The sequence below is a fragment of the Aedes aegypti genome, chromosome 3, assembly GCF_002204515.2.
Source record: "Aedes aegypti strain LVP_AGWG chromosome 3, AaegL5.0 Primary Assembly, whole genome shotgun sequence".
NCBI lineage: Eukaryota > Metazoa > Arthropoda > Insecta > Diptera > Culicidae > Aedes > Aedes aegypti.
The window spans coordinates 138134699-138159996 of NC_035109.1; the positions used below are offsets into that span (position 1 = coordinate 138134699).

Genomic DNA, 25298 nt, shown 5'->3' on the forward strand with positions numbered 1-25298 from the left:
TTTGTTGCACTTCACTGGAACGCTGATTTTTCGTTTTTTCTTTCACGTAATGCTAGTTGTGTAGTTTTGTGTGTGCCTATACTAAAATGTGATAACAGCACCTGTTTTTTGAGACTGTGGACACAAGCAAATACTCGATCAATCATGTTTTTTTCTACATTTCAGGACATTTATGAATCAATAAGTTGTAGACCTCTAGTCGTAACATGCTTGGTAGTTGAGATGAGATTGTATAGATTTTACTATGTTTGAATGATACTTGGTAGATTGCTAGTCCTAGTAGATCTATATTATGTAATAAAAATGTATAAGTTGACTTGTTTCGTTTGAGTTTCCTACTTCATCACAATCCTTGACGGCATCTGTAACATACACGCATCACCCATTTTTCAGACGTTCACCGTTCACCAGTTGTGGTGAACGGAGCACTAGAAGTCAATGGCCATCACCATTCGAACCTAACCGCAAAACAGCATGAGCGTAGAAATATTGTAAAAACCATCGTAACTGGCAACATTGCACGCAACAGTGATAGCAGAGTTATACGGCATGACACCCAGAATCACATTGTTGATCACTTCCATCACCATCAAAGTGTAAATATCAGTGTTACACCGGCGACATTGACCTCTGGGTCAGTAGTGTCTGTTGATCATATAAGGTCGACTGCTGCTACAGTCGGATCGAACAATAGTTGCAACAACGATTCCATGTTAATGGTTGGACAATCTATGCGTAGTAATGGCAACCAGCTAGCAATTACAACCTACTCCAACGGATGTAACCGTAAACTGACCAGTGGTGAATTTTCAGACGAATCCTGTTTCACCGACAGTCTCAATGTGAAACCTTCACCACAAATACACGAAGAAACAATGTCTCGATCCCGTGAACTCGCCATCCCAGTGCAGATCGAAAAAGAAATAATGTCTGCCAAGCACGGAGGTCACAACGCCAACGAACTGAAATCCACGGCCGAATCAGTAAAAGAGGTAAACGTAGACAACCCTTGTGATTGCAGCGAATCATTGTATCCCTATCACCAGATTCGAGAGGAAAATGCATGGCATGTCTACGAAACGGCCGATTGTAAGGTTATACAGTCCAAGATAGAGTACTACGAAACGTCTATCCACCGGACACCGCTCACAGATAACAACCATCAAAGCTTATTCGGTCAACTAACCGATAGATCACCTGGATCGCTACGATCTGCCATTTTGAATGCTACTTTTGACAACCATGAACTTGTACGGCACGAACTGAAACCAGATGATCGGACAAACCTCACATCATCCGACACACTCGATAGCCACCATATCCCCGCCTCTATAGCAATAAGAACTCCAGCGATTAGTGAAGAAGCCCCAAAAACTTCAGAAACTTGTAGCAGTTGCTGTTTCTGTAACCCCGAGCTACACAAACACAACGGAAACCCATCTGAAACATGTTTCTACTGCCAAGCTAAAGCACAAACTCCAAGTAAAACCTTCCCTGCCCCTCCAACCCCACCCAACATACAAATGTCTCCTGTTCCTCCCTCTCCCAAAACGCCAATCATGGAACTAACTCCAACCCCTTCCCTGCAAGAAATCCCAATCCCATCTAACAAAACTCCACAACCACAAAAACCTCAAGACCCTTCTCCGCCAAACCCTTCGAAACAAACTCCCAAACACGTCCCCGTCGAACCCATCCCCACACACGGCATTAGTACCGCATCGACCTCAATCAACGGCCTGTACACCGAGACTACCAAAAAGACTGACCACACCCACACCAAAACCAAAATCAAAACCTCAGACACTGTCAGTACAAAATGCTCCACCACCAACGAAAAGATCAAACGCTCCTACGTGCCATCTACCGGCGACTCGGAAAAACTAGAAGAAGTCTCCAAAAAGCTCACCCGTAAAAAGTCCGAAACCACCGTGTTGAATCGACCCAAGCACGTAAACAGCCTCAATCGAGCGTCCAGCGTCGTGCACTCAGTTCAAAAGGAGGTCCAAAACCAGCTCAAAACCCCCATCAAGATTGTACCCAAGACAGCCAAAGAGCTCAGCAACCGTAAGGAACGGGACAAGCAGATCACCTTGAATCTGCCCCTGGAAAGCGAGTCCCCTAAGAAGCATTCCAAGTCCAAAACCACCCTAGGATTTGAGAATGTCCCCAAACCCTCATCTAAACCGCCCTGTGCTTCCTCGCAGAGCTACGATGAAACCACGTCCTCAAGCTCAACAGAATCCAGTCAGAACTCGAGTCCGTTCAAGAAGTGTGCTGCGCTACCGCCGGCGGCAACGCGCTGGAAGCACAATAGCGAACGGAACCTCACCCAGCTGACCATGCAGAAGATCACCGCGGCAAGCAAATGGGGCAACAAGTGGCGGAAAGCTGCCCGGCAGCACGAGAATGATCCCTCCTTGGCGGAGAGTACTCTGAGTCCTATCCGAAGGCGACCAAGTGCATCGCAGGCGTTGGACGAGTTAACGGGGGTGAGTGACTCACCGGTAAAGGTACCAACCGAGCGGACGCTGAACGGAGCGAGTGCAACGACGGCAGCAACCACAACGACGGCGCCAAGTGCAGCGGCTATGCTGGCGGCACCCAGCATCTTCAGTGGAATCACCCAGTGCACGACCAATCAAGGTAGAGTAATTGTCCAACGTGGGTCTTAGATGAGTTGATGTCGTTCACATACATGTATAGATTAAGCTCTCGATATCTGTAAATGTGAAACTGCTCAATAGTATAACAATCGATAAATTCAGTGCAAATATATTGAATAGACGCGTTTGAGTCCATTCATATCATACATTCTATTTTCAGGGTTGATCAAAGGCGGTACAATCAATATAATTCAATTTTTGAAGTCCAGCATAGCGTAAGACCATTGACGGTCGCATTGTAGAGCTTAATCTTCGTCGGACATGGACAACACTTTTTCATTGCATACAGTACTTTACAAATGTAGCATAAGTAGCCTAGGCAAACTCCTTCTCCGACTTAAACAATGTTTACAGGGGACCAGCCTCGGCAGGGCTAATCCGCTGCAGGCGACTCTTGGTCGGCGTTGCAATTCTAGGATAATGTGAGTGAGAGCCATAGTTACTGCATTCCAGTACTCGGAATCCGCACACATTCTCTAGATTATATTGTCCAAGGACGTGTCCCCTCTACATGTGGCGAGCATGCGATCTCTCACAACAATGCACACTGGGCCAGGAGCACAATTTAGCCAGACAAAACCTCTAGCGCTTTAGGAGTGCATTTTTTCGAGTTGGTGTCAAAGGAGACTTGTCTTGAATTTGTTTGTTCTTCAATTTGATGATAAAAGTTAGTTGGAAATTTAGCCGCATAGGTGGGGCCCAGATAGCCGTAGCGGTAAACGCGCAGCTATTCAGCATGACCATGCTGAGGGTCGTGGGTTCGAATCCCGCTGTTCGAGGATCTTTTCGTAAAGGAAATTTTCTCGATTCCCAGGGCATAGAGTATCTTCGTACCTGCCACACGATATACACATGCAAATATGGTCAATCGGCAAAGAAAGCTCTCAGTTAATAACTGTGGAAGTGCTCATAAGAACACTAATCTGAGAAGCAGGCTTTGTCCCAATTGGGACGTAATGCCAGATAGAAGTAGAAGAAGGTGGCGCTGCGATGCAAACTTTTTTGTTTTGCTAGAGCTTTCGCGTCTTCGGCAATGTTTTAGAACGTGTAAAAATACGACAAGTTGTCGAAGACACCAAAGTTCTAGGACTTCAAATAACAAAGTTGTGGTAAAAAATGTGTAAATCACTTAAATTTTACGTTTTTTCTACTTTTTACCTCAAAATCGTAAAATATTTTATTTTAACAACCGTGCGTCGTTTAATTTCGATGACATGCATGTACTGTATGAAAAAAAATCTTATTTTTATATAAATATTTGAATTTTTGAACAAATTATTGTAAAAACATCATAATTTTTAACATAACTTTACTCAAAAAGTTGCAAGTTTATGCAAAAACTTATCAATGTACCGAAATACGCTATATTTCATCTACCAAATGTCAAAGTTTGCCAGATGTATATTTTGATATATATGAGATATCTTAATTCAAAATAGCCATCTCTTCATGTACATAGAATGGACTTATTATTAATTTTATCATTATTCTACAATATTTTTGACACATTGTGTCAGTTAAGGTTTGTTAATCAAATACTTTTATTTTGACACTAGTGATTTGTAAATTGTGATTTATGTCAGAGAGAACTGTCTCGATGCGGTCATAACAGGATGTAAAAAATGAATTATAGCAGGCCAAAGTTCTAATTAGACAGTTGCTGGAGATGACATAAGAGCCACACAACAATATGAAAATATCTAGATACTGTAACACCTGACCAATACAAAGTATTTGATTAATAAAACTTGACTGACGCAATGTGTCTAACAATCTTGTAGTACCATGATAAAATTGATAATAAGTCTATTCTATTTATATGAAAACGGTAGTTATTTTGAATTCAGATATCTCATATATATCAAAATATACATCTGGCAAACTTTGACATTTGGTAGATGAAATATAGCGTATTTGGGATCACTGATAAGTTTTTGCAAAAATTTGCAACTTTTTGAGTTAAGTTATGTTAAAAATTATCATATTTTTACAATAATTTGTTCCAAAATTCGAATATTTATATAAAAATAAGATTTTTTTTTTCATAAATTACATGCATGTTATCGAAATTAAGCGACGCATGGTTGTTAAAATGAAACATTTTACGATTTTGACGTAAAAATTAGAAAAGACGTAAAATTTAAGTGATTTACACATTTTTACCATAACTTTGTTATTTGAAGTCCTAGAACTTTGGTGTCTTCGACAACTTGTCGTATTTTTACACGTTCTAAACGCGAAAGCTCTAGGACGCAAAACAAAAAAGTTTGCATCGCAGCGCCACCTATGCGGCGAAATTTCCAACTAACTTTTATCATCAAATTGAAGAACAAACAAATTCAAGATAAGTCTCCTTTGACACCAACCCGAAAAAATGCACTCCTAAAGCACTAGAGGTTTTGTCTGGCTAAATTCTGATCCTGGCCCAGTGTGCAATGAAACTCGGGCAACCGAACACGCCATGTTCCGGTGTTTCCTCCACACCATCACAATTGGGGCACGCAAGAGATTCTGATTGCCCGAACCTATGCAGGTACTGCCAATAGCAACCATGTCCTGACAGAAACTGCGTCAGGTGGAAGTTCACTTCCCCATGGTTTCTTTTATACCGAACTGACACATTTGGTATTAGCCGATGGGTCCATCTACCTTTAGTGAAGTTATCCCATTCATGCAGCCAATATCTAAGCGTTGCCTCTTTACACGCGTTGCGGACTCCTCTGGTACCTCTTTGGTTGAACCATTGAACATCTTCCTTGATAAGCGTCCGGGATGTTGCACACGGCCTTTTTTGAAACCGGTCGGTATGCGCTTGCTACTCTTAAGGACAAATGATCCTAAACGTGCTTTCTAACCGCTTTAGAAGTCTGGTCGTTCTAAACGCTTTTTACCAGATTTGTCCTCCATACCTTAGTATATATAGCGCAACGCCTGTCTGAAGCTTGAGTTTGCTGGCGTTTACAGCAGAGTTGTTGGATATCATCCTCGAAAGCGCCGCTATAGGTAGATGCCCTTTTACAGGCATATTCAACGTGGCTAACAAAGCTGAGCTTGTCATCGATCATTACCCTAAGATGCCTAGGGAATTGCTTGGATTCTATGGTGCAATCACCTACCAAGATATGCGCCCGTTGCTCGGACTTGCGGTTGTTGAATACCACCATCTCAGTCTTGTCGGGCCTAGGATTGAACCTTGAGGTATTTCCGCGGTAATACGAACGTTTTTCTACCTCTCTTATGTGTCATACAATAGAATCCTACCCTCAAAATAGCTTTTTATAAGATTACACAACTGCACCGGTACCTTGAGGCGGTGAAGTGCGTGGCCTATCGCTTCCCAGCTTGCGCTGTGGAACGCATTCTTCTGAGTCCAGAGTAGATTTACCTTTTCTGAATCCAAACTGGTTGTTGGACAGGCCGTCTGTACCTTCATAGTGCCTGTAAAGGATCAACCTCTCCAAGAACTTACCCTTCGTATCTATTAGACAGATAGGTCTATACGCCGACGGGTCACCTGTAGGTTTCCCGGCCTTTGGTAGTAGCACCAATTTCTGTCGCTTCCATACATCCGGGAAGATTCCTTGATCTATGCAGCGTTGCCTCTAGCTGCTAGCTGTTGAGACCTATACGCAACCCAGTTCCCGTTGTTGGCTGGTATGCGGTATGGGTCCGATGGTAACACCACGTGGGTCTTAGTTTCCGAGACTGACTGCCAAAGCAGCTGCTGGTCTGCATCACAGTGGTTTAAATTTAACTGTGTTACTTCCGTATTGTCTGCTTTGATACTCAGCTTGTGACCGGACATTTGGGTCCGCCCGTTAAGTTTCCGTTGTCTGTTCTGTCGACACATATTAGGTACTTAGCGATTTGCTTACAATCGCTTGCCATATGGCCTTCGGTGCCACATTTTCTGCACATCTTACTTCTGTTGGGACCATTGCAATTCCACGACTTATGGCCCTTCCCGAAACACCTGAAGCAAACTTCAGGAGGCTGTTGTACGCTCAACCGGCAAACCGACCAGCCTACTATGAGTATGCCCAAGTTCTTCGCTTTGTTGGCCTCTCTAACCGGCAGCCTGATTGCCGCCACCTGGGTGCCCTATCCTTTCTAAGGTGGATGGCTTTACCGGCTACGTCAATGTCGCACTGCTCTTTGAGGGCAGCCGAGACCTCCGCTGCATCGGTGACATAATTCAAATTTTTACACTGGATAGTCGCTTCTGCAGTCAGGGATCTTACATCAACCTCGTCGCCAAGTACTTCTTGTGCCAGTTTCTTATAGACTGCACCCTTTTCCTTGGCGTCCTTCTTTAAGACTAGGATCATTTCACCAATCCTTATGCTCCGCCCAACTGCGCCCAATGGCGATAGCTTCTCCTTGCTTCGCATCGCTTTCAGAACCTCGGCGTATTTCGCTTCTTCCGTTTTGATACCGGGGATTTTTTTTCTTGGCCTTAGGCTAGGTGTTGGCCTCTCCACTGTTGCCATGTCCTCTTGATCGCGGAGCTTGGCTCGTGCCAGCTTTTCCGCTCTGGAGGACTGCTGCGTTCGTCACCTTTCCCTTAGCAACCATACGTCTTTTCGTCGCGTATTCATCCTCGGAAGGTCCCCTCTTTCGCATTGCGTGTCGAATAATATCATCACATAAATTTGCGTTGCCTGTGAATGAAAACACTTCGGTCTGATACGACTTGGTGTCTCTATTACCTTCTACCTTGCCAAGTTGTTCCTTGGCTTTCTCGTAGTCCTGCTTTGCAGCTAGAACTGAGTATCGCAATTTCAGTACACTTGTTTTCAAGTCTTTGCTGATATTGCTTTTACCTACAGGGTGTCCGAAAATTATCCGTACAAACTTTGAAGACTTGGCTCTGTACAATCAAGCATAATAAATTCAATATTCTTGCATGGTTTTAAACATTGGCTTATTATATTCGTAAGAAGTAAGTTTGACAAATTTCCGATTTCAACTAATTGCAAAACCAACCCAAATGTATTGAGGATTCTTAAAGGGAGCTGTTTTCCGAGCTTTATGACGGAAGGGAAATGTGCATAGAACTCACTGGATTTGAACCGTACAATTTTCTATTTCCAGTCTAAGTTGAAGCCACTAAACTGCAGATTACTTCAAATAATAATAAGACATTTGGATTCATCTCTTTTAGGTTTCAGGGATAACACATCTCCAGTATGACTAGCGGCCCTCAGGAAAAACGTCTCCGAAAAATTTACATTTGCCTATCTCAGGAACAAGCAATCATTTCGATTTTTTTTAAAAGTTGTATTCTATGTTAACATATAGATGTATTATACAAGGTACATGGACATTGATTTTTCATTGTTTTCAATGCGAGATCATCTTTCCAATATTTTGCTGTTCGGATAATTTGCGAACACCCTGTATAACAAACTCGATGATGACATCGAGTTTCTCAGCAGCTACCTGCATTTTCGGGAGGTATTCCCTATTAAGATCCATGGCCTCGATTTGTCCCGGGTCATCGATCACCTCACAGCACCATCTGGAGCGGCCAGTGCCTGCCGTCGTCACAGTGCCCACACTGATCTCACTTAAGTTGATGTTGGTCGCCTCTTTTCTTGGCATGAACCTTAGCCGGTTACTGATGGGTCCAGAAGCCTTTCCTTCACATTCCGCTAGTTGTTTGATTTGATGGATCATCTCTAATGAGTCCTCCTAAAAGCCGCTATCCATTTCTGCTGGAATTATCGCCTTTGTGATCCCATGGTTATCTATGCAAGCAGGGCGGCCATGCTAGGGTTGACATATTCCTTTATGGGGTACTATGTTCAGAGCCGGATCAGCGCAAGTCAGGTAATGGCACCTCAACCTACTCCCGCCTAGTTGGAACAACCAGACAACGGATTTGAAACGTACTCTAAGGCCTGCCACGGTTTTACAGGACGGGGGCAGCCTGCGCCACTAGCCCACTCGCCGTTTCAGGCCAGAGTCACCCGACCCTACTAAGGGTAGTAGAATGTCGCTGCTGTCAGCCTCAAAGAATATTATCCAACATATACCGTTACTTACCCTTAGCCGTGCGCTGCCACTATACATAATTTTCATCCCTGCTGTCCCGGTAGATCTTACCTCGTAACGCACCACCTAAAGGTGATCTACCTGCGTTCATAAGCCGCTTTGCAATCGTTGAACAGGTGATGCGTTGGGACTTGGAATTCACGGCATTTCTGAAGGATTTGCCGAACAGTGAAGATTTGGTCCGTCGTCAAGCGGCCGTTGATGAAACCAACTTGATAACTTCCCACAAACTCATTTGCTATTGGTGATAGACGGCGGAAGATAATCTGGGATATCACTTTGTAGGCGGCATTCAGGATAGTGATCGCACAATAGTTTTTACATTCCAGTTTGTCGCCCTTCGTGTAGATGGGGCATATGACCCCTTGCTTCCACTCCTCCGGCAGCTGTTCCATTTCCCAGATTCTGATAATCAGCCAGTGTAGACAGGCGGCCAACTTCTCCGTTCCCAGTTCAGTTTCTTGAACTGGTTGATGTCATCCTTAACTTCCCTCAATGTCGGAACAGGTTGGTTCACTTCATGCGCCGTGCTGACGTAGTCCCTTCCTCCACTGTTGTGACCCTCTGCGCCAGTGTTCTTCGTGCCATTCCGGTGTTCATCGTAGTGCTGATTCCACCTTTCAACCATCTCACGTCCGTCCGTCAAGATGCTTCCATCCCAATCCCTACATAAAAGTGAACAGCTTTTATAGTGATTGGTGATATGTATAGGCGCGTGATCTGGTGGTGGGCGATCAACGAAAGAATGTGCAAGTTGAGGATCAAAGACCGGTTCTTCAACTTCAGCTGGCAATCGTTATATTATTTATTTTTCTAAGCGGTACAATTAGGGTTGCGGTACTAAAAGTCCCACTGTATTGTAGCAGTCCCTAAGAGAGGTTTCGTCAAATCCACTATCTTATTGAAATGCAGCCAGTTTTAGTTTAGATCATTTCGAGATGGCCGTTGGTACTAAACATTTTCGATGACGAATAGTTTGAAAGCAGTTTAACTATTACCCGGTAGCGATGAAAATCAATTAAAACATTTCGGGGATATGAGCTATTCGTGGAAATGACATTCGAAGACCGGCATTCGGAGAAACGAAAATCAGAAACAGGTAGTACAATTAGGCTTAAATAGATTTTACTAAAGGCCATATTCGTAGGCCGTTCCGTTCGTCAACCAGTGAGCGTTGAGATTTCCAAAAGTCGGTCTAAACACCTCCTCCAAATCATCATGTGTGTTAAGATCACCTTTGATGATTATGACGGCGTGGCTAGGCAGTTTTACTTACAATTGTCCACTGTTACTTGGGCAATGATCAAAAGATCCAGATCAGCCGTTTCTAATATGGGACACATGCACTTTGAGCTAATTTTGAGATTAACCCTCAAAAGTCGTGGACGATATTTTTTTTTTGCTCTCTTTTGATCATATGACTGAATTGAACAATTCTCAAAATTTTATCAGTATTGTGTAGGGGATTAGTTGTACCTCCAAATGCATCCACAAAGATTTGGATACCGGTGGCCAATCCGGATACACGGCCCAAAATGTAGTGTACACCTACTATTCCATCAGCGATTCTTGAAAGTATGTGAATATGGTATGTATGCGAGTTCATGTGGAATATTTTTGAGCCACAATAATTACTAGGCCACTTAGCATGTTCAGATACAGGAGACCGGAGAAACAATCCAAATCAAATGTTGATTTCTATACTGTGTCAAAAATAATCATATTTATTCGACAAAAGATAACAATCGGAAGCCTGACTGGTAATTCTGAATATAGGTAACAATTTTAAGTCCAGTTTATGAACTCCGTTTTTTGTTCCAAAAGACCAAATCTTATCATAAGAAACACCCATCATGCGTAACATCAAATTACACTGCTTCAGCAAATTGAAGCTTTTAGAGGTAAAGTTGGGACATTTTTGGCGTATAGGAGCCAATTAGGTTTTTGGTTCAGTAACCTCGATACTTGGTTTCAGAGTTAAAATTCATGTTTTCAACAATAGATGAAATTATGTACACTTGAAGAAATTCTCATCACAAGAAATACAAAATCCAATTGTTTTGTTAAGATAAAACTATCGAAAGCTAAGTTTGAGTATTTTGGACTAGTTCGATCATTGTGCTAAAACTCAGGTATAGTAAGAATGTTCCAATGATTTATTTTTGAAATTTTGATTCCATTGAGAATCCTGGAAGAAAGGATGAGAATCCTAGAAAGTTTCTGATGATTCCGCTCAGGGTTCTCTCACAGCCCTCACAGAACTCTTATCAGTATCCTCTCAGGATTATCATTGGATTCTTAGCAGGATTCACATACATTTGTTGGCGGGATTCTCATCAGAATATTGTTATGATCCTGAACAGAATTCATCAAAATCATCGCAGGAGTCATATCAGATTCCTCGCAAGATTCTCATACAAGTTCTCTCAGGATTCTGTTTAGAATTCACATCAGACTCCTCTCATGATTCTCAGCAGAGATGCTTGTCAGAATCATGGTGGAAACATAAATCTTCCCAGGACTCTCAAAAAAGAAAGGGTTCTTTTCAATGCCGAATTCTTATCAGAATCGTTTATGGAATCTTATTAGTATCGTTCCACAACTCTCATTAGCATCCTTCCAGGATACTCATCAGAACCGTTCCAGCATTTCTATCAGAATACAGGAAAATCAAAATGTTTCCATTTTTTCTTCAGAATCGTTCCAGGATAAATATTTGCATCAGAATCCTTCCAAGATTTGTATCTAGATTCTTATTAAATTTTTTTCCAGTAAATCTTTCCACAATCCTTTTCAAACTTTCTAGGATTCTCGTCAGAAATATTGCAGAAATCTCATCTGGAATACCGGGATTCTCAAAGAGATTATTCCAGAATGCTCATTATAATATTTCCAGGATCTAGGATTAAAATCCTACCAAAATGTTCATACTGGAAGGTTTCTGCAGTAATGTGATCAGGAACTGTCCAGGATTTTTATCAGCAACCTTCTAGGGTTTTTATCAGAAACCAGTTTTCTTTAGGATGCTTATTAGAATCCTTTCAGTATTCTTGTTGGAATCCTTTAAGCATTCACACTAGGACCCTCCCAGTGTAATAGAAATTTCAAAAATAAAGCTATGATCTTTCGAAACCATAGAGTGAAACTTTGTTACTAAACCTGAGTTCCGGCATAATGTTTGATAGTATCCCAAATACTCTTATTTACCTTCCGATAGATTTACCTTCACGTAACAGTTGTATTTTATATTTCTCATGATGAAAGTATCCTTCAATCTTGCGTTTTTGTGCCACAAGATAATTCTTTTCTAAAAATATTTTTATTCCGGTACCGGAGTTACTTAACAAAACTCAAAATATCTCTTATACGTTTAGAATGTTCTAACTTTATAAGCTCCAATTTGGTGAAAAAGTGTTGTTTGATGATTCGCATTGTTTACGCAAGTTCAGATGGAATCAATGAATTCAGATTAGAATAGTCAGACTGTAGTGTAACCGTAACTAAATCTCATGGAATTGTTATGCACTCAGTCACTCAGTACTGTTACCGCCAAAACTTAGTATTATGTGCAACACACTTCCAGTAAAAGGTGATTGACCGCTCTATAATTGCTTTTAGAAATAGTTCAGAAAAATTAGTCTATACAGCAAGATCATATAAAAGACCAAAGTTGAGCACATTACAGTTAATAACCGATCAACAGTTTATGTAGTTAGTCCGTACGCGTCCAGTTTGTAATCGTCCAGATATACAGTGATCGTTCAAAGTCAAGTGAACAGTTTACAGTACAGAACAGTCAATCGAAATACAGTCAGAATACTAGTTGAAGCTAAGTTTTCAATAAATAGCCGTATTAATACAGAAGACATTGTGTGCCAGTTCTCCGTCAAATAAACGTTATTTTGTAGTTCAGTAATTTCGTGTAGTCAATATTGCCACAGTTCCCATTATCACCGCGACCATGAATGAAAAGTGTCCGACAAGATTCCGACCACCACACATACGCTCTTATGTGCGCAAACACGCATAATGGCCGATTTTTAATAATAAACATCACCTATGTTTAAAATGACAGGAAAGGATTCCAATGACCTTTTGTCGAATAAATATGATTTTATTTGGCACAATATGGAAATCAACATTTGGTCCGAGTTGATTCTACGGGATCGCATACTAAGACTTCCGGTCTCCTATATCTGAGCATGTCAAGTGGCCAAGTGAGCATTGTGATTTAAAAATGTTCTACATGAGTTTGCAAGCCTTAATACATACTATTTGCATATACTTTCACATAAATACATTCGAAATATATTGAAATTTTATCAAGAAACACTAGTGGCCACTGGTATCAAAATCATTGTGGGTGCATTTGGAGGTGCAACTAATCCCCATACATAATACTGATGAAATATTGAGAATTGATCAATGGAGTCAAGAGCTATGAGCAAAAGAGTGCAAAAAAGTCGTCCACGCCTTTTAAGGGTTACGAACAGCAAATCGCAGTGATAGAAAGTAACGAACGTGTCTGCTGAACTTGAAAAATAACAAAATAAAATGCTCGCGAGCATCAGAGTGCTGATTTAATCGCATGTGGCATGCTCGCGAGTAAATAGAGCTGAAGTGATTAGTGAACAACCAAAGTACAATCGGTAGCTGAATAGAAGGTAGGTAGGAGGTAGCTGAATAACAGCTTATTCAGCTGAAACACTGTTTATACTGCTTATTTTCAGCTGAATAAACTGTTATTCAGTTTTCAATGTTACCTGGGATGTTCGGAGCTGTTCAGAGTCAATAGCGCTTTTGGGTAGTTTACTGTTGATTTGATGGATATACAATTGGGTTGTCTTTCAAAACCACAATAAATTACCCCTTTTTCGGTTACTCGCGAATAAATGCTCGCGAGCTTTTTACTATTTTTTTTTGTATGTTCTCCCGAGCAGGCGGGTGTGAACTTACTCACAGCAAGCCTGTTCACGAGTTTGTCAAGTATATTTTGCATTAATTTTCACTCATGAATTTCCATCAGAGCCGGAAAGGAGTAGAGATGGGGTCATGTCAAGAATTTACCAATTATTCTCGTTTGTTACTCGAGGCTTATCCTTCCAGCTCCACTTTTTGATGTCTATCGTATTCTTCTACTTGTTTGATTTACTGCAGTACTGTAGCCTTCGCATATCTTCTTACTTCTGGTCGAGAATTATTCGGTAAAAGTCATGAAGAAAAGTTCGAATAATCGATCCGATTAAATTCCTGTCTAATGAGGGGCATTCTCGTAATCATGTCTGTGGGTCTCAGAAACTGAGCGATAACTGAAGAACGTAGGAGAAGCTACGGAACCAGCTTTTGGATTTCTTAAAAATAGAAAATTGAAGAACTTTCAGCTAATAAATAATATATGAATTAAACATATGCCAGTCGGTTGCACATGAGAACTAAACTCAGTTTCTCCATTGAATAATTGAGTTTGAATAAAATCATTAATATCTCCCTCCATCATCGTTTTTTTGCAGGCTGGACGGTTACGGTGGCCGGAAACTACAACCCGGAAATGGCGCCAGATGTCGAGATGAAGCTAAGCTTTCCCAAGCAAGGCAATGCATCGACCGGTAGCCAAGCCCTGGCCAGCGCAAGCAACAGGCGTACCAGCCATCCCGTCGGCAACCCCAGCGGTCCCGAAACTAGTCATCAGTCCAGTGCCATCGCCGGCAATCGAAAGCAATACATCGAGGAAGCCCATCACATTCCGGGTCGAGGCTATGCTGGGGTGCAGGATGATGACAGCTACGGCGGAGTTAGCCGGGGTACGGCACGAGCGGCCTTACCGCCTTCAACAGGTTTGAACCCCAAGCGAACGCTGTCTCGATCGGATGGAACCGGTAATATGATTGGGTTGCTTGTGTTTGATTTGACGTTCTAAGCAGCTCATCCTTTTCAGCAGGCGGCAAAGACTATCGTCTTCCAAACGTTGGCACCGCGAACAACGTTACGGGAAGACAGAACGCAAAGAAAGCTATTAAGGTATTAGATAAGGTTAATATCCGAACACGCAGCTCAAAATAAGCTTCCAGCAACAGTGATAGTGATAATCATCTGATCAACGAAACTGTTCCAAAATTATGAGTAGAAAGCCTTTTCAAGCTAATTGGTATCTTAGAATCTTCTTTCAAGCAATCTATATCCGTTCTACGAGAGTGCAACAAAATTGTACGTCCAAATTTCAGCACGCCAAAAACGAGTGGTCTATAGGTAAATTGACTAATGAGAAAAATTAACGCTTGTATGTGTACACCTGTCGTGGACTGTGATGTAGATTGCGCTAACGCCTATGTGGAAAATCGATATGAGTAATCGGATCCTCTGCTGGGATCGTTTGCTTGTAGGCAACCTATTTAGCATGTATGAATGTTACCATAACGCTTAAAGACCCCTGCTTCAATATATGAACGCGTCATTGATGCTGTCGCCCTTATTCTCACCTTCAAAATAGGACACTACTTTATAGAAAATAACCTGGATACCAAGATGACTGCAGTGTGCTCGTAGAGCTTCAGGTGTCTCGTAGAGCTTCACTACCAGAGGACATTCTGTCCTATCTTTGTCAGCACTTACTTCGTTCGGCGTAGTGTACAATCAGTGCACCCTTTTATTCTCTAATGCAGCCCGCAGACGCTCAGACGGTTTGACCAACATTGACTCCGCCCCAAAGTTAGTCAAACCGATTTATGTTGCTGCAACCGTTTGACCGACTGTCAAAGTCAACACCATATTTCTTCGCATGTTTTGAATGCTCTCGGCAAGTGAATATGTAATTGGGTTGTTTAGTGATTAAAAATTCTCGGTTTTTTGTAGTTTGATCGAAAGAGCACATTTTTTTCAGTGTAACAAGATTGTATTACACTTTAATATATCAATTTTGATATAGTAAATGATTAAAAAAGAATTCAATCTATCGACTCAATGACATTTCAATTTACATAATGACAGCTCGTCCCGAAGTTAGATTTGCCGAGGGGTGATTCAAACGTGATTTCCATACTCAATTCAAACGTGTTTTAAAAATAGTTCCAGCGCACAGAAAATTACGAAACTTTGGATTTTGGCTCAGTGTTTAACGTTGAATCAGAATATGTAAAAACCAGGATACCCCTAAACAAGCCAATTGTTATTATTTTCGATTTTTGTGGCTGTTGGGATGAATATTTCTACCGCAATAATCGTAGTGAGGAAAAGCAGAACTTTCAGTACCAGAAGAAATGGATATTGATGACGAATTCCAATTACAATTTGCACGAATTATTCCGGCAAAACTCAAAAATTATGAGGAATCTCTGTCGGGGATTATTCTGAACAGTCATCGATATGGCTATAATATCGATATAATGGCTATGGTAATTTCTTCAAAGATTCTATCCAGAGTCTTTAGTGGTTTCCTCTAATTATTCTGCTTTGCAGTCTTTCCAGAAAACTATTGAATGTACTAGGGATTCCATCAGAAATTCTTCCTGGGATTCTACCAGGAATTTTATCAACAATTCGTCTAGAAATTTATCCACAGATTTACCCAGAAATTCCTCCGAGAAAATTCTTCAGGCATACCTTCAGGTGGCTTTCTCCAGAGATCCCTTCAAAGGATCCTCTACTAATTATTCAGGATTTCCTCCACTGATTCCTTCATAGATCAAAAAAATCCTCAAGTGATTTCTTCAGTAGTTTTTTAGAGTTTACCCCTAGGCTGGCTCTAAGAATTCTTCCAGAGTTTGATATAACAATTCTTCAAAGATTCTTTAAGGAATTCTTCTAAAAGTTATATCCAAGGATTCCATCATTTTTTGGGAATCTCATAACGAATTCTTTCAAATACTTCTCAATAAATATATCACCAAAAACTCCCACAAGGATTTTACCAGAACTTTTTTCAGGGCTTCTCCTAGGACTCATCCTTTAATTTCACCAAAGTTCCAAAAAGAATTTCTTCATCGATTCTTTATTTTTTCTACAGTGATTTATGCAAAAAATTTCCAACAACAATTCAAGATGAACTTCTGATGTACTCCCTGGAGGAACTCTCGAAAGAATCTCCGATGGAACTCCGGACGGGATCCTCATTGGAATCCTGATGAAATCCCTGGAAGGATTTCTGATAATATGACTGGCGGAACTTCTTATAAAATCCCAAGAAGAAATCCTGATGGAATTCCTTCCTCCCTGATATGATCTTTAAAGAAATTCCAAACTCCGGAGGAACTCCTGACGCAATGCCTAGGGAAACTTCTGAAAGAACCCCTGCAGGAATTCCAGGTGGAATCTCTGATGGAATTCCTACAGAAACTTTTGATAGAATCCCTGAAGGAATTCTAGGTGGAATATCTAAAGGAACTTCTTATGAAATCCTTGAAGCAACTCCTGATGAAATCCGTTAAAGAACGCCTGATGTATTCTCCAGAAAAAAAAAACTCATAATGTAATCCCTAGAAGAACTTACGATGTTATTCCTGGAGAGGTTCCAGGTAGAATCTCTGATGAAACTTCTAATGCAATCTCTAGAGGAGCTCCTGAAGGAATCCCTGGAGGAATTCCTCATAAGCTTCCTGATGGATCTCCTGATTGAATCCCTAGAGGAACTTTTTATGATATCCCTAGAAGAAATCCTGATGAAATTTCTCGAGGAACTCCTGATAGAATTTCTGTAAGAATTTCAGGTGGAATCTCAGAAGGAGCTATTTATGAAATCCCTGGAGGAACTCCTGAAATCCTCAGAAGAACTCTGATGGAAACCCTAAAGGTTCTCCTTATATAAACCCTATAAAAACTCCTGATGGAATCCTAGAAGGAATTCCTAGAGATATTATTGAAGGAACTCCAGATGAAATCACTGGAGGAGCTCCTGATGAAATCCCTTGAAGATCACCAGATGGAATCCCCACGGAAACTCCTGATGAAATCTTTGGAGAGATTCCTGATAATATTCTTGATGCAACTACTGATAAAACCCATAGAGAAATTCCTTATGATATGTCTTGAAGAAATCCTGATAGAACTCCTCGAGGGATTCCTGACATAATCTCTAGGTCTAGAGGAACTCATGTTGGAATCTCTGGAGGAAGTCCAGGAGGAATCTCTGAAGGAACTTTTGATGGAATCCCTGGTGAATCCCAGGTGAAACTCAGTTCCTTAAGAGAATCCCTGGATAAACTTCTCATATAATTGCTAGAGGAGTTCTAGGTGGAATCCCTGAAGGAACTCTTGATGAAACAATGGAATCCCTAGAGGAACTTCAGATGGAATCTCTAGAGAAATTCCTAATGGAAACCCTGATGTGATCCTGTGTGGAACTCATGATTGAATCGTTAGAAGCTGAGAGAGACTCGCGAAGAGGAAAAATATCAACGTCATATGCAGCCCAGATTCCCCTCTCACGAAACGTCAAATGCAGCCCACCGTTTTTATGGCTGAAAAAGTGAAAAGTATTGTGTTCAAAGTAAATTGTTGTTGAAAACCTCAGTCAGCAGAGCAGTTTTTTTCCAAAGTTGCTGATAAATCTAAGCAGAAGATTAATTATTTCTAATGTCTGCTACGTTTGCTGGCATGAAATTTCACTCAAACGGCTATTTATGATTCGATGTGATGCAAACTCAATCATTTTTTGCTGAGAGGTTCAGGTGAGGATTTGAACGGCTTGCGCATAATTGGTATAAACACAAAGTGGAATAAGAAAAAATCTCAGCAATCACAGAAAAAGAAGACCGTCTTCGCGAGTCTCGTCTCAGGTTAGAAGTACCCCTGATGGTATTCCTGGAGAAAATGTTGATGGAGCGTGTTTCAGTCTCATACAGTCAATTTTTCAACGAATTCGTTTTTTCTTCATAAAACAATAAAGAAGGCCCTGATCAGCCTACGACGCAACTTATGCAGCCCACAGACGCTCTCAGATGGTTTGACAAACATTGATTCCACCCCCAACCTAGTCAAACCGATTTATGTTGATGCAACCGTTTGACCGACTGTCAAAGTTCGTTGCAGCAACACGATATTTCTTCGCATGTTTTGAATGATTTCGGCAAGTCTAGTAAATATGTGATTGTTATTTTTTCGAAATCTGTGACTGTGGGAGAGAATATTTCTACGAGTTTTTGGCAATAATCGTAATGAGGAAGAACATAACTGTCAACATTTGAGTACCGTAAGAAATGGATATTGATGAGAAATTTCAGTTATAATTCGTAAGAAATATTCCGGCAAAACTCTGAAATTATGAGGGGTGTCTGTCGGAGAACCGATGAAGTTTCTCCAGGAAACCATAGGATTCGACCAAAATTTCTTCCTGGGATTCTACCATTTTTTCTAAATAATTTCTCTAGAAATTTAATCACAGATTCAACCAGAAAATTCTACGAGGAAAAACGTTCAGGCATTCTTCTAGAGATTCGAAGGTTCCTCTACAAATTATTGGGGATTTCCACCACTGATTCCTTCAAAAACCAATCCAAAAATTCCTCAAGTTATTTCTTCAGTTATTATTCAGGGCTTACTCCAAGGTTGCCTCCATGAATTCATCCAGAGATTTTCTTCAAAGATTTCTTAAGGAATTTCTCTAGAAATTAGTTACCATCGAATCACATCACAATTTTTTCAGATCTTTCTCAAGAAATTCCTCAAGAAATTCATCACCATAAATTCCACCAAGGATTTCACGAGGACTTTTTTGAGGGCTTTTGATTCCTTCTTAAATTCCACAAGGAGATGTTTCAGCAATTCCACCAGGAATTTCTTCAGCGATTCTTTCTAGATTTTTTTCTACAGATTCTTCCAGGGATTTATACAAAAACTTCCCGAGGGATTGCTTCTATGCTTTCTTCCAGAATTCCACCAAAAAATCCTTCAAAGATTTATTTAAAAAAAATCCTCCATCGAAACTCCAGGAATCTGAACAGATTCTATCAGGATTTTTCCCTGTGATTCCACCAGGAATTCCTCTAGAATTCCCTAAAGAGATAGCTCAAGAAATCCCTTCCAATAAATTAATGCAGGAATTCCTTCTAGAATTCCACCCAAAATTTCCACCAGGAATTGCTCCTATCAAAATCTTCCAGTAATTCTTTTAGCTTTCCTAGCAATTCCTCCACAGATTCCTGCAGAAAATCCTTCACCGATTTCTTCTAGATATTCCTTCAAAAATTCCTACAGAAATACATGAAGATATTTACTCGACGAGCTGTTACAATGATTTTACCCAGAATTTATACAATGATTCACCAAAGAGTTCCTCCAGGGATTCCACCAAGAATTCCTTCAAGGATCACATCGGGAAGCCACGAGAAATTGCAAAACTTTACAAGCGGAAAAACATGCAGGAATTCCATTAGATTTTCTGCTTGCAATTTTTTGAGAGGTTCCCCCAGGCTATCTTTCGGTATTTTTCAAGGAAATCTTCAATAAATTTTTTAATAAATTCCACCAGTGTTTCCTTCAAAGATTAATTCTTTTATCTCTGAAGGGACCCTGCGAGGCACTCGTCTCGAGATTTCAAAAGGAATTACTTCAATATTCTACCATAAATTTCTCCGAAGATTCCTAAAGGAGTATATGTAGTTCCTTCCAGTATTTCTGGACTGTTTTCCAAGGAATCCACCATTAAGAACTTCTTCAGGAATGGTTTTAAAAGTCATTCCAGAATTATATTAAAGAATTTCTCCAATGAACTATTTGCGAATTTTTCCGGTGATTTCTCCATGATTCAAGGATCCTCCAAGAATTTTTCAAGAAATTGCTCCATTGATTTTTGAAATTCTTTCAGGTCCACTTCAAGGATTCGTCGTGATGTCGTTCAGAGAAATGTTTTGTTAGAACCTGTGAATAAATATCAGTTAATTCCCTGGATGACTTTCTTATAACCCTGAAGCAGAATCCTAGTAAAACCTTTGAAGTATTTTATGATAGAATCTCTGGCAAAACTCTGGTAGATTTTTATCTGGTGGAATTCTCTAATTCAAATTACAGGTTAAATTCTTATAAGAATTTTTTGGTGAAATCGCTGGAGGAATTCCTGAAAACCCCCAAAGAACGCCTGCAGTTATTCCGTGAGAAATTTCTTTAATAAATCCGGGAGAAATCCCTTGATGAATTCCGTGAAGAATCCTTGGAAATATTAAGGAAGGAATCTCTTGAGTACTTCCGGTAATGAAATCGTTATAAGAAATGTCTCATAAAATCCCTAGAGGAATTCCTAATAAACCTCGGGAATCTTATGAGTTATTCCGGACGGAAGTCCTTGAGGATTGATTCCTATAAGAATTTTGAGTGGCATCTCTTGATCAATTCCGGGAGAAATCCATTAAGGAATTCTGGGAGAAATCCCTTAAGGAATTCCAGGAGGATTACCTTGAAAAGTTCCTGGATGAATCCCTTGAAGAATTCCCTAGAGAAACCCCTGGAAGAAAATTCGGGTAGAATCTCTCAATAATTTCTGGGAAGAATCCGTAATAAATAGCCAGATGGAACACACTTAAAATAAATCGCAGTATCCTGTGAAATATATCACTGAATTCGAACTGTAAACAACAAAAATACAGATTTTCCTGTGAAATCTATTATTTTACCGAAAACATCCGTGAAATCGACGGTTTTACCGGAGAAAATTCGTGAAATCTACTATTTCACTGGAAAAAATCCGTGAAACAAACAATTTTACTGTAACCCTGTGAAATACTAAATAACAGTTCGGTAACAGCACTATTTTCACCGAAATTCTGTGAAATTGTGTGACAGCCGCTCTGGGTGACATGAGCTTCCTTTTGATTCAGTTTTGCACACCATTATCAAGCAGTGAAAGCTGGCTTAGTGGTAGCAAGCCTGCTTCCTGATCGGTAGGTCGGGAGTTCGATTCCCAGTCGAACCATTTTCTTGTTTTTCTTTATGGTTTTGTTCAATACCTTTACAGATTGTTCGGTGATTTTCACCGAACCTTCAGCTGTTGAGATTACGGTGAAATTTCACCGTAATCCATAAATGTATTTAAGTGTGAACCCAGAATAAACCTAGAGGGATCCCTGAAAGAACCTTTAGAATAATCCCTGACAAAACTTCTGATGGAATCTCAGAAGGTGTTCATGGTGGAATCCCAGGAGAATTTTATAATGAAATCTTGGAAGTTTTTTATAATGGAATCCATAAAAGAACTTCTGATGGAATTCCTGCAGAAACTCCCAATGAAATCTATTGTATTACTCCTGATGAAATCCCTAGAGGAACTTCTTGTGGAATCCTTGGAAGAATTTGTGATGTAATCCCAGGAGGAATTCCTGATGGAATCATTAGAGAAACTCTCGATAGATTTCCTGTAGAAATCCCAGGTAGAATCTCTGAAGAAGGAGGTACAATCCCTGGAGAAAATTTTCGTTGAAATTTTGATGGAATCATGACAAAACTGCTGATCTTCTCTGAAGACAATTCTGGATAAATTGCTTGAGGAATATTTAAAGAATCCCTGGTATTTCACTTAAAGCTAAAGAAAACGGTTAAAGATTATTGGAAACGCTAGTGAAATATATTGAATTTTGACTTGCCACCTATCTGCATTGGCAGTTTATGGGACATCGAAGCCTCAATTTGACATGCTGACGTCGATGTTCGTGCAACATCCCTACAGACGGTACGAACAGTTCATCAAACATTTGGCTCCGCCCAGCGAATCACACGGCCAAAATCAAACCCGTTTGATTTTGCCCGACCAATTCGCCAACCGTCAAATCAGTTTTACAAACTGTCAAATTGGTTTGTCAAGCAGCATCATACATGGTCATACATAGCACCAATATGAGCATCAACTTGGGGGCGGAGTCAGTGTTGGTCAAACCGTCTGAGCGTCTGTGGGCTGCATTAGTCGCGACGCTCTCACAAGAGCGCTGGACGGCACTGACGTCCATCTTTCGGATACAATTCGGGATACTCGTGGTCAACTGCTTTATATCCTTGGCCCACCAATTCTTTTAGTGCACTAGGGCACTGAGTGAGCCGAAAAAACCTCAATGGGACGGCACTGGGAGCAGTTGGTCGGATTTCTTTCTTTCGTGCCGAAAACCGTAAAACCGTACAACACGTTCGCGAAGTGTTTGTTGTTTCGACGCCATATTCGATTGAACTGACAGCACCCGAGAAACATGCCACCCATTTTTAGGGAGTCCAGAGAGAAATTCTCTTGGAGAGAAAAAAAAATACGCTCTTTACTTTAATTACACCCGTTATAAGATCCGAGAAAAGGATAGAAAAATTGTACACATTGTGATTTCTACGGTAGCACCAGTGATGAGGAGAAATGCTTGATGGTTCCCACCGGAAATCCATAATTATTTCAGAACCCTCTATGACAAAATAAGTATTGGCCGTCAATTTCTAAGATATAGACTTACATAACCTACACTGTCCCTGCCTTGCACACGTGCAGTATCTCTCAGCAGATACAGAAGCTTGATATCACTCAACCATAAATGTGCTGCGTGTTTGTGTCCCCAAACGTTCCCCTTTAGAGATCATTCATAACCCCAGAACAACATCCTCTCTTTAACACTTTCCCATTCATCATGGACCGCCTTTCCTAGCAGACAATGGAATGTAGCGTCGTGGCATCCGCTACAACGAGAACCGTCGCCAACAAGTACCACATGCTATCCCATCAACATCAGCAGCAACTACACGATCAACAGTCGTCGTATCCCTCTCACCATAACTATAATCCGTCTTCCTCATCCTATCACCACCAGCAGCAACAATCATCACCCTCAATAGGAGCGACAGCAACGGCAACTGGTGGCGGAATCCGCGGCGTCGGCGGAAGTAGACCACGTGCTACGTCCATCCAATCACTCCATCCCTCATTGCAAAATGGCGGCGGTGGCAAGTACCCCTCATCCAACACCACACACCAGCCGCGCTATCATGATCAGCCTCCATCCTTAGACTACGGGTAATTGTTTGCTTTCCGTGTCCCGTCCTGGCGGAATCCGCTGGGATTTTTTTTTGTATATTCAAAAATATAGCTGCGTTTGGCGTTGCACCGAATAGTACTTTGGCTTTAACGAGTGCACTTTAGAGAGTTTTCGAAATCCAAACGTAACAGTTGCGGACCAGAGTAGAAGAGAATATCTTGTAATTTATGCATAGGTAAAGTAGGTGTACTTGAGGCTCAATTCAAAGTAGAAAGTTTTTAAAATTGGAAAAGCCATTAATGAGCCGTAAGGTAAGAATAGAACGTAGTTAACCCGTATCCGTCCAGTAAATGAAAAAAAGGAAAAAAATCTGCTATTTAAGACTTTTTACGGATTTTCTTGCATTTTTGTCCAAAAGAATCGTCCGAAGTTATTCCGGTGAGTCACTGGATCAGATCGGGTAAAAATTACTACAATTTCGTTTTTTTGATAAAATGCACCCAACTCATTGATATAAACCTGACTTTATAATTTCGGTTACCGAAAATCCGAGAACTAAATTAAGCAAAGGGACCGAAAATCCGAGAACTAAATTAAGCGAAGGTCTTCAAAGTTGAAAGAATCAATAAGATGAAGAAGATAGATGGAGACAATGTGCTAGTTCCGACATTTACCATAAAACTCCATGTTGAAGGACAGGAGCTTCCAGAAGAAGTATCGATATATGGAATAGTAGCAAAGGTCGATTTCTACATTTTCCCAGTGAAACAGTGTGTGAGATGTTGGAGGTTTGGGCACAGGATTAAGACATGCAGGAGTTCAAGGCCGAGATGCGTGGTATGTGGGTTGGATCACGAAAGCGATATTTGCTGGGATGCTCCAACTTGTGTACATTGCAATGGTAGCCGCAAAGCAAACGATAGGAATTGTCCGGAGAGAATAAGACAAGACATGATTCTACAAGCTATGGCAAGAGAAAAACTAACTTTCACTGAGGCAAACATAAAATTTCCCCGAAACAGATCAGTACAGGACAGACTACAACCAGCAATAAACTCACTACAGGAATTCCCAACCCTACCGTCGAACCCAAATCACGAAAAACAAAAGCAAAATAATACAGTAAATAAATACCAACAAAGCACAAATTTGAACAGCATTCAAAACACAAACATTGAAGAAATAGTAAACAGCGTCAAGACAGAATTAATTAAACAGCTAAATCTAGACACAATAATGGATAAAATCAAAACAATGCAGGAAACCATTTCGAATAACAACCAATTGAAACAATCAGGTAAGAAATCAAAAGATGCACAAACATTACTTACATAAATCATGAACGAAATGAAATCAATTTCAAACCCGGAAGTGACGGTAACACAGAAAAGTAATTCAAAACCAAAACAAAATGGACAGGTACAGAAATCTCAAGTTAATACAACATAACATAACCAGCATAAGACCACTGGAAACTCGTAACTTTTTTTCGTTTTTTTGATAAAATGCACCCAACTCATTGATATAAACCTGACTTTATAATTTCGGTTACCGAAAATCCGAGAACTAAATTAAGCAAAGGGACCAGCATTGGCCTTGGGCAATTTTTCAGTTCTTTTGTGTCGTTCGGGCAAGGATTGCAGGTTTAACTCCT

General features: G+C 40.6%; 1 protein-coding gene across 12 annotated transcripts in view; it reads left to right on the forward strand.

Annotated features, from left to right (window-relative positions):
• Positions 1–25298, forward strand: part of LOC5567272 — a 286367-nt gene that overhangs the window by 247127 nt on the left and 13942 nt on the right. For 2 of the 12 annotated variants that reach the window (XM_021850247.1, XM_021850257.1), the window contains 4 exons: positions 394–2646; positions 14234–14599; positions 14659–14741; positions 23318–23682. In XM_021850247.1, the coding sequence (XP_021705939.1) occupies positions 394–2646; positions 14234–14599; positions 14659–14741; positions 23318–23682 (3067 nt within the window). Of the gene's footprint in view, positions 1–393; positions 2647–14233; positions 14600–14658; positions 14754–23317; positions 23683–25298 lie in introns of all 12 variants that reach the window. The other 10 variants (XM_021850251.1, XM_021850248.1, XM_021850252.1 and 7 more) reach the window with 10 other exon arrangements.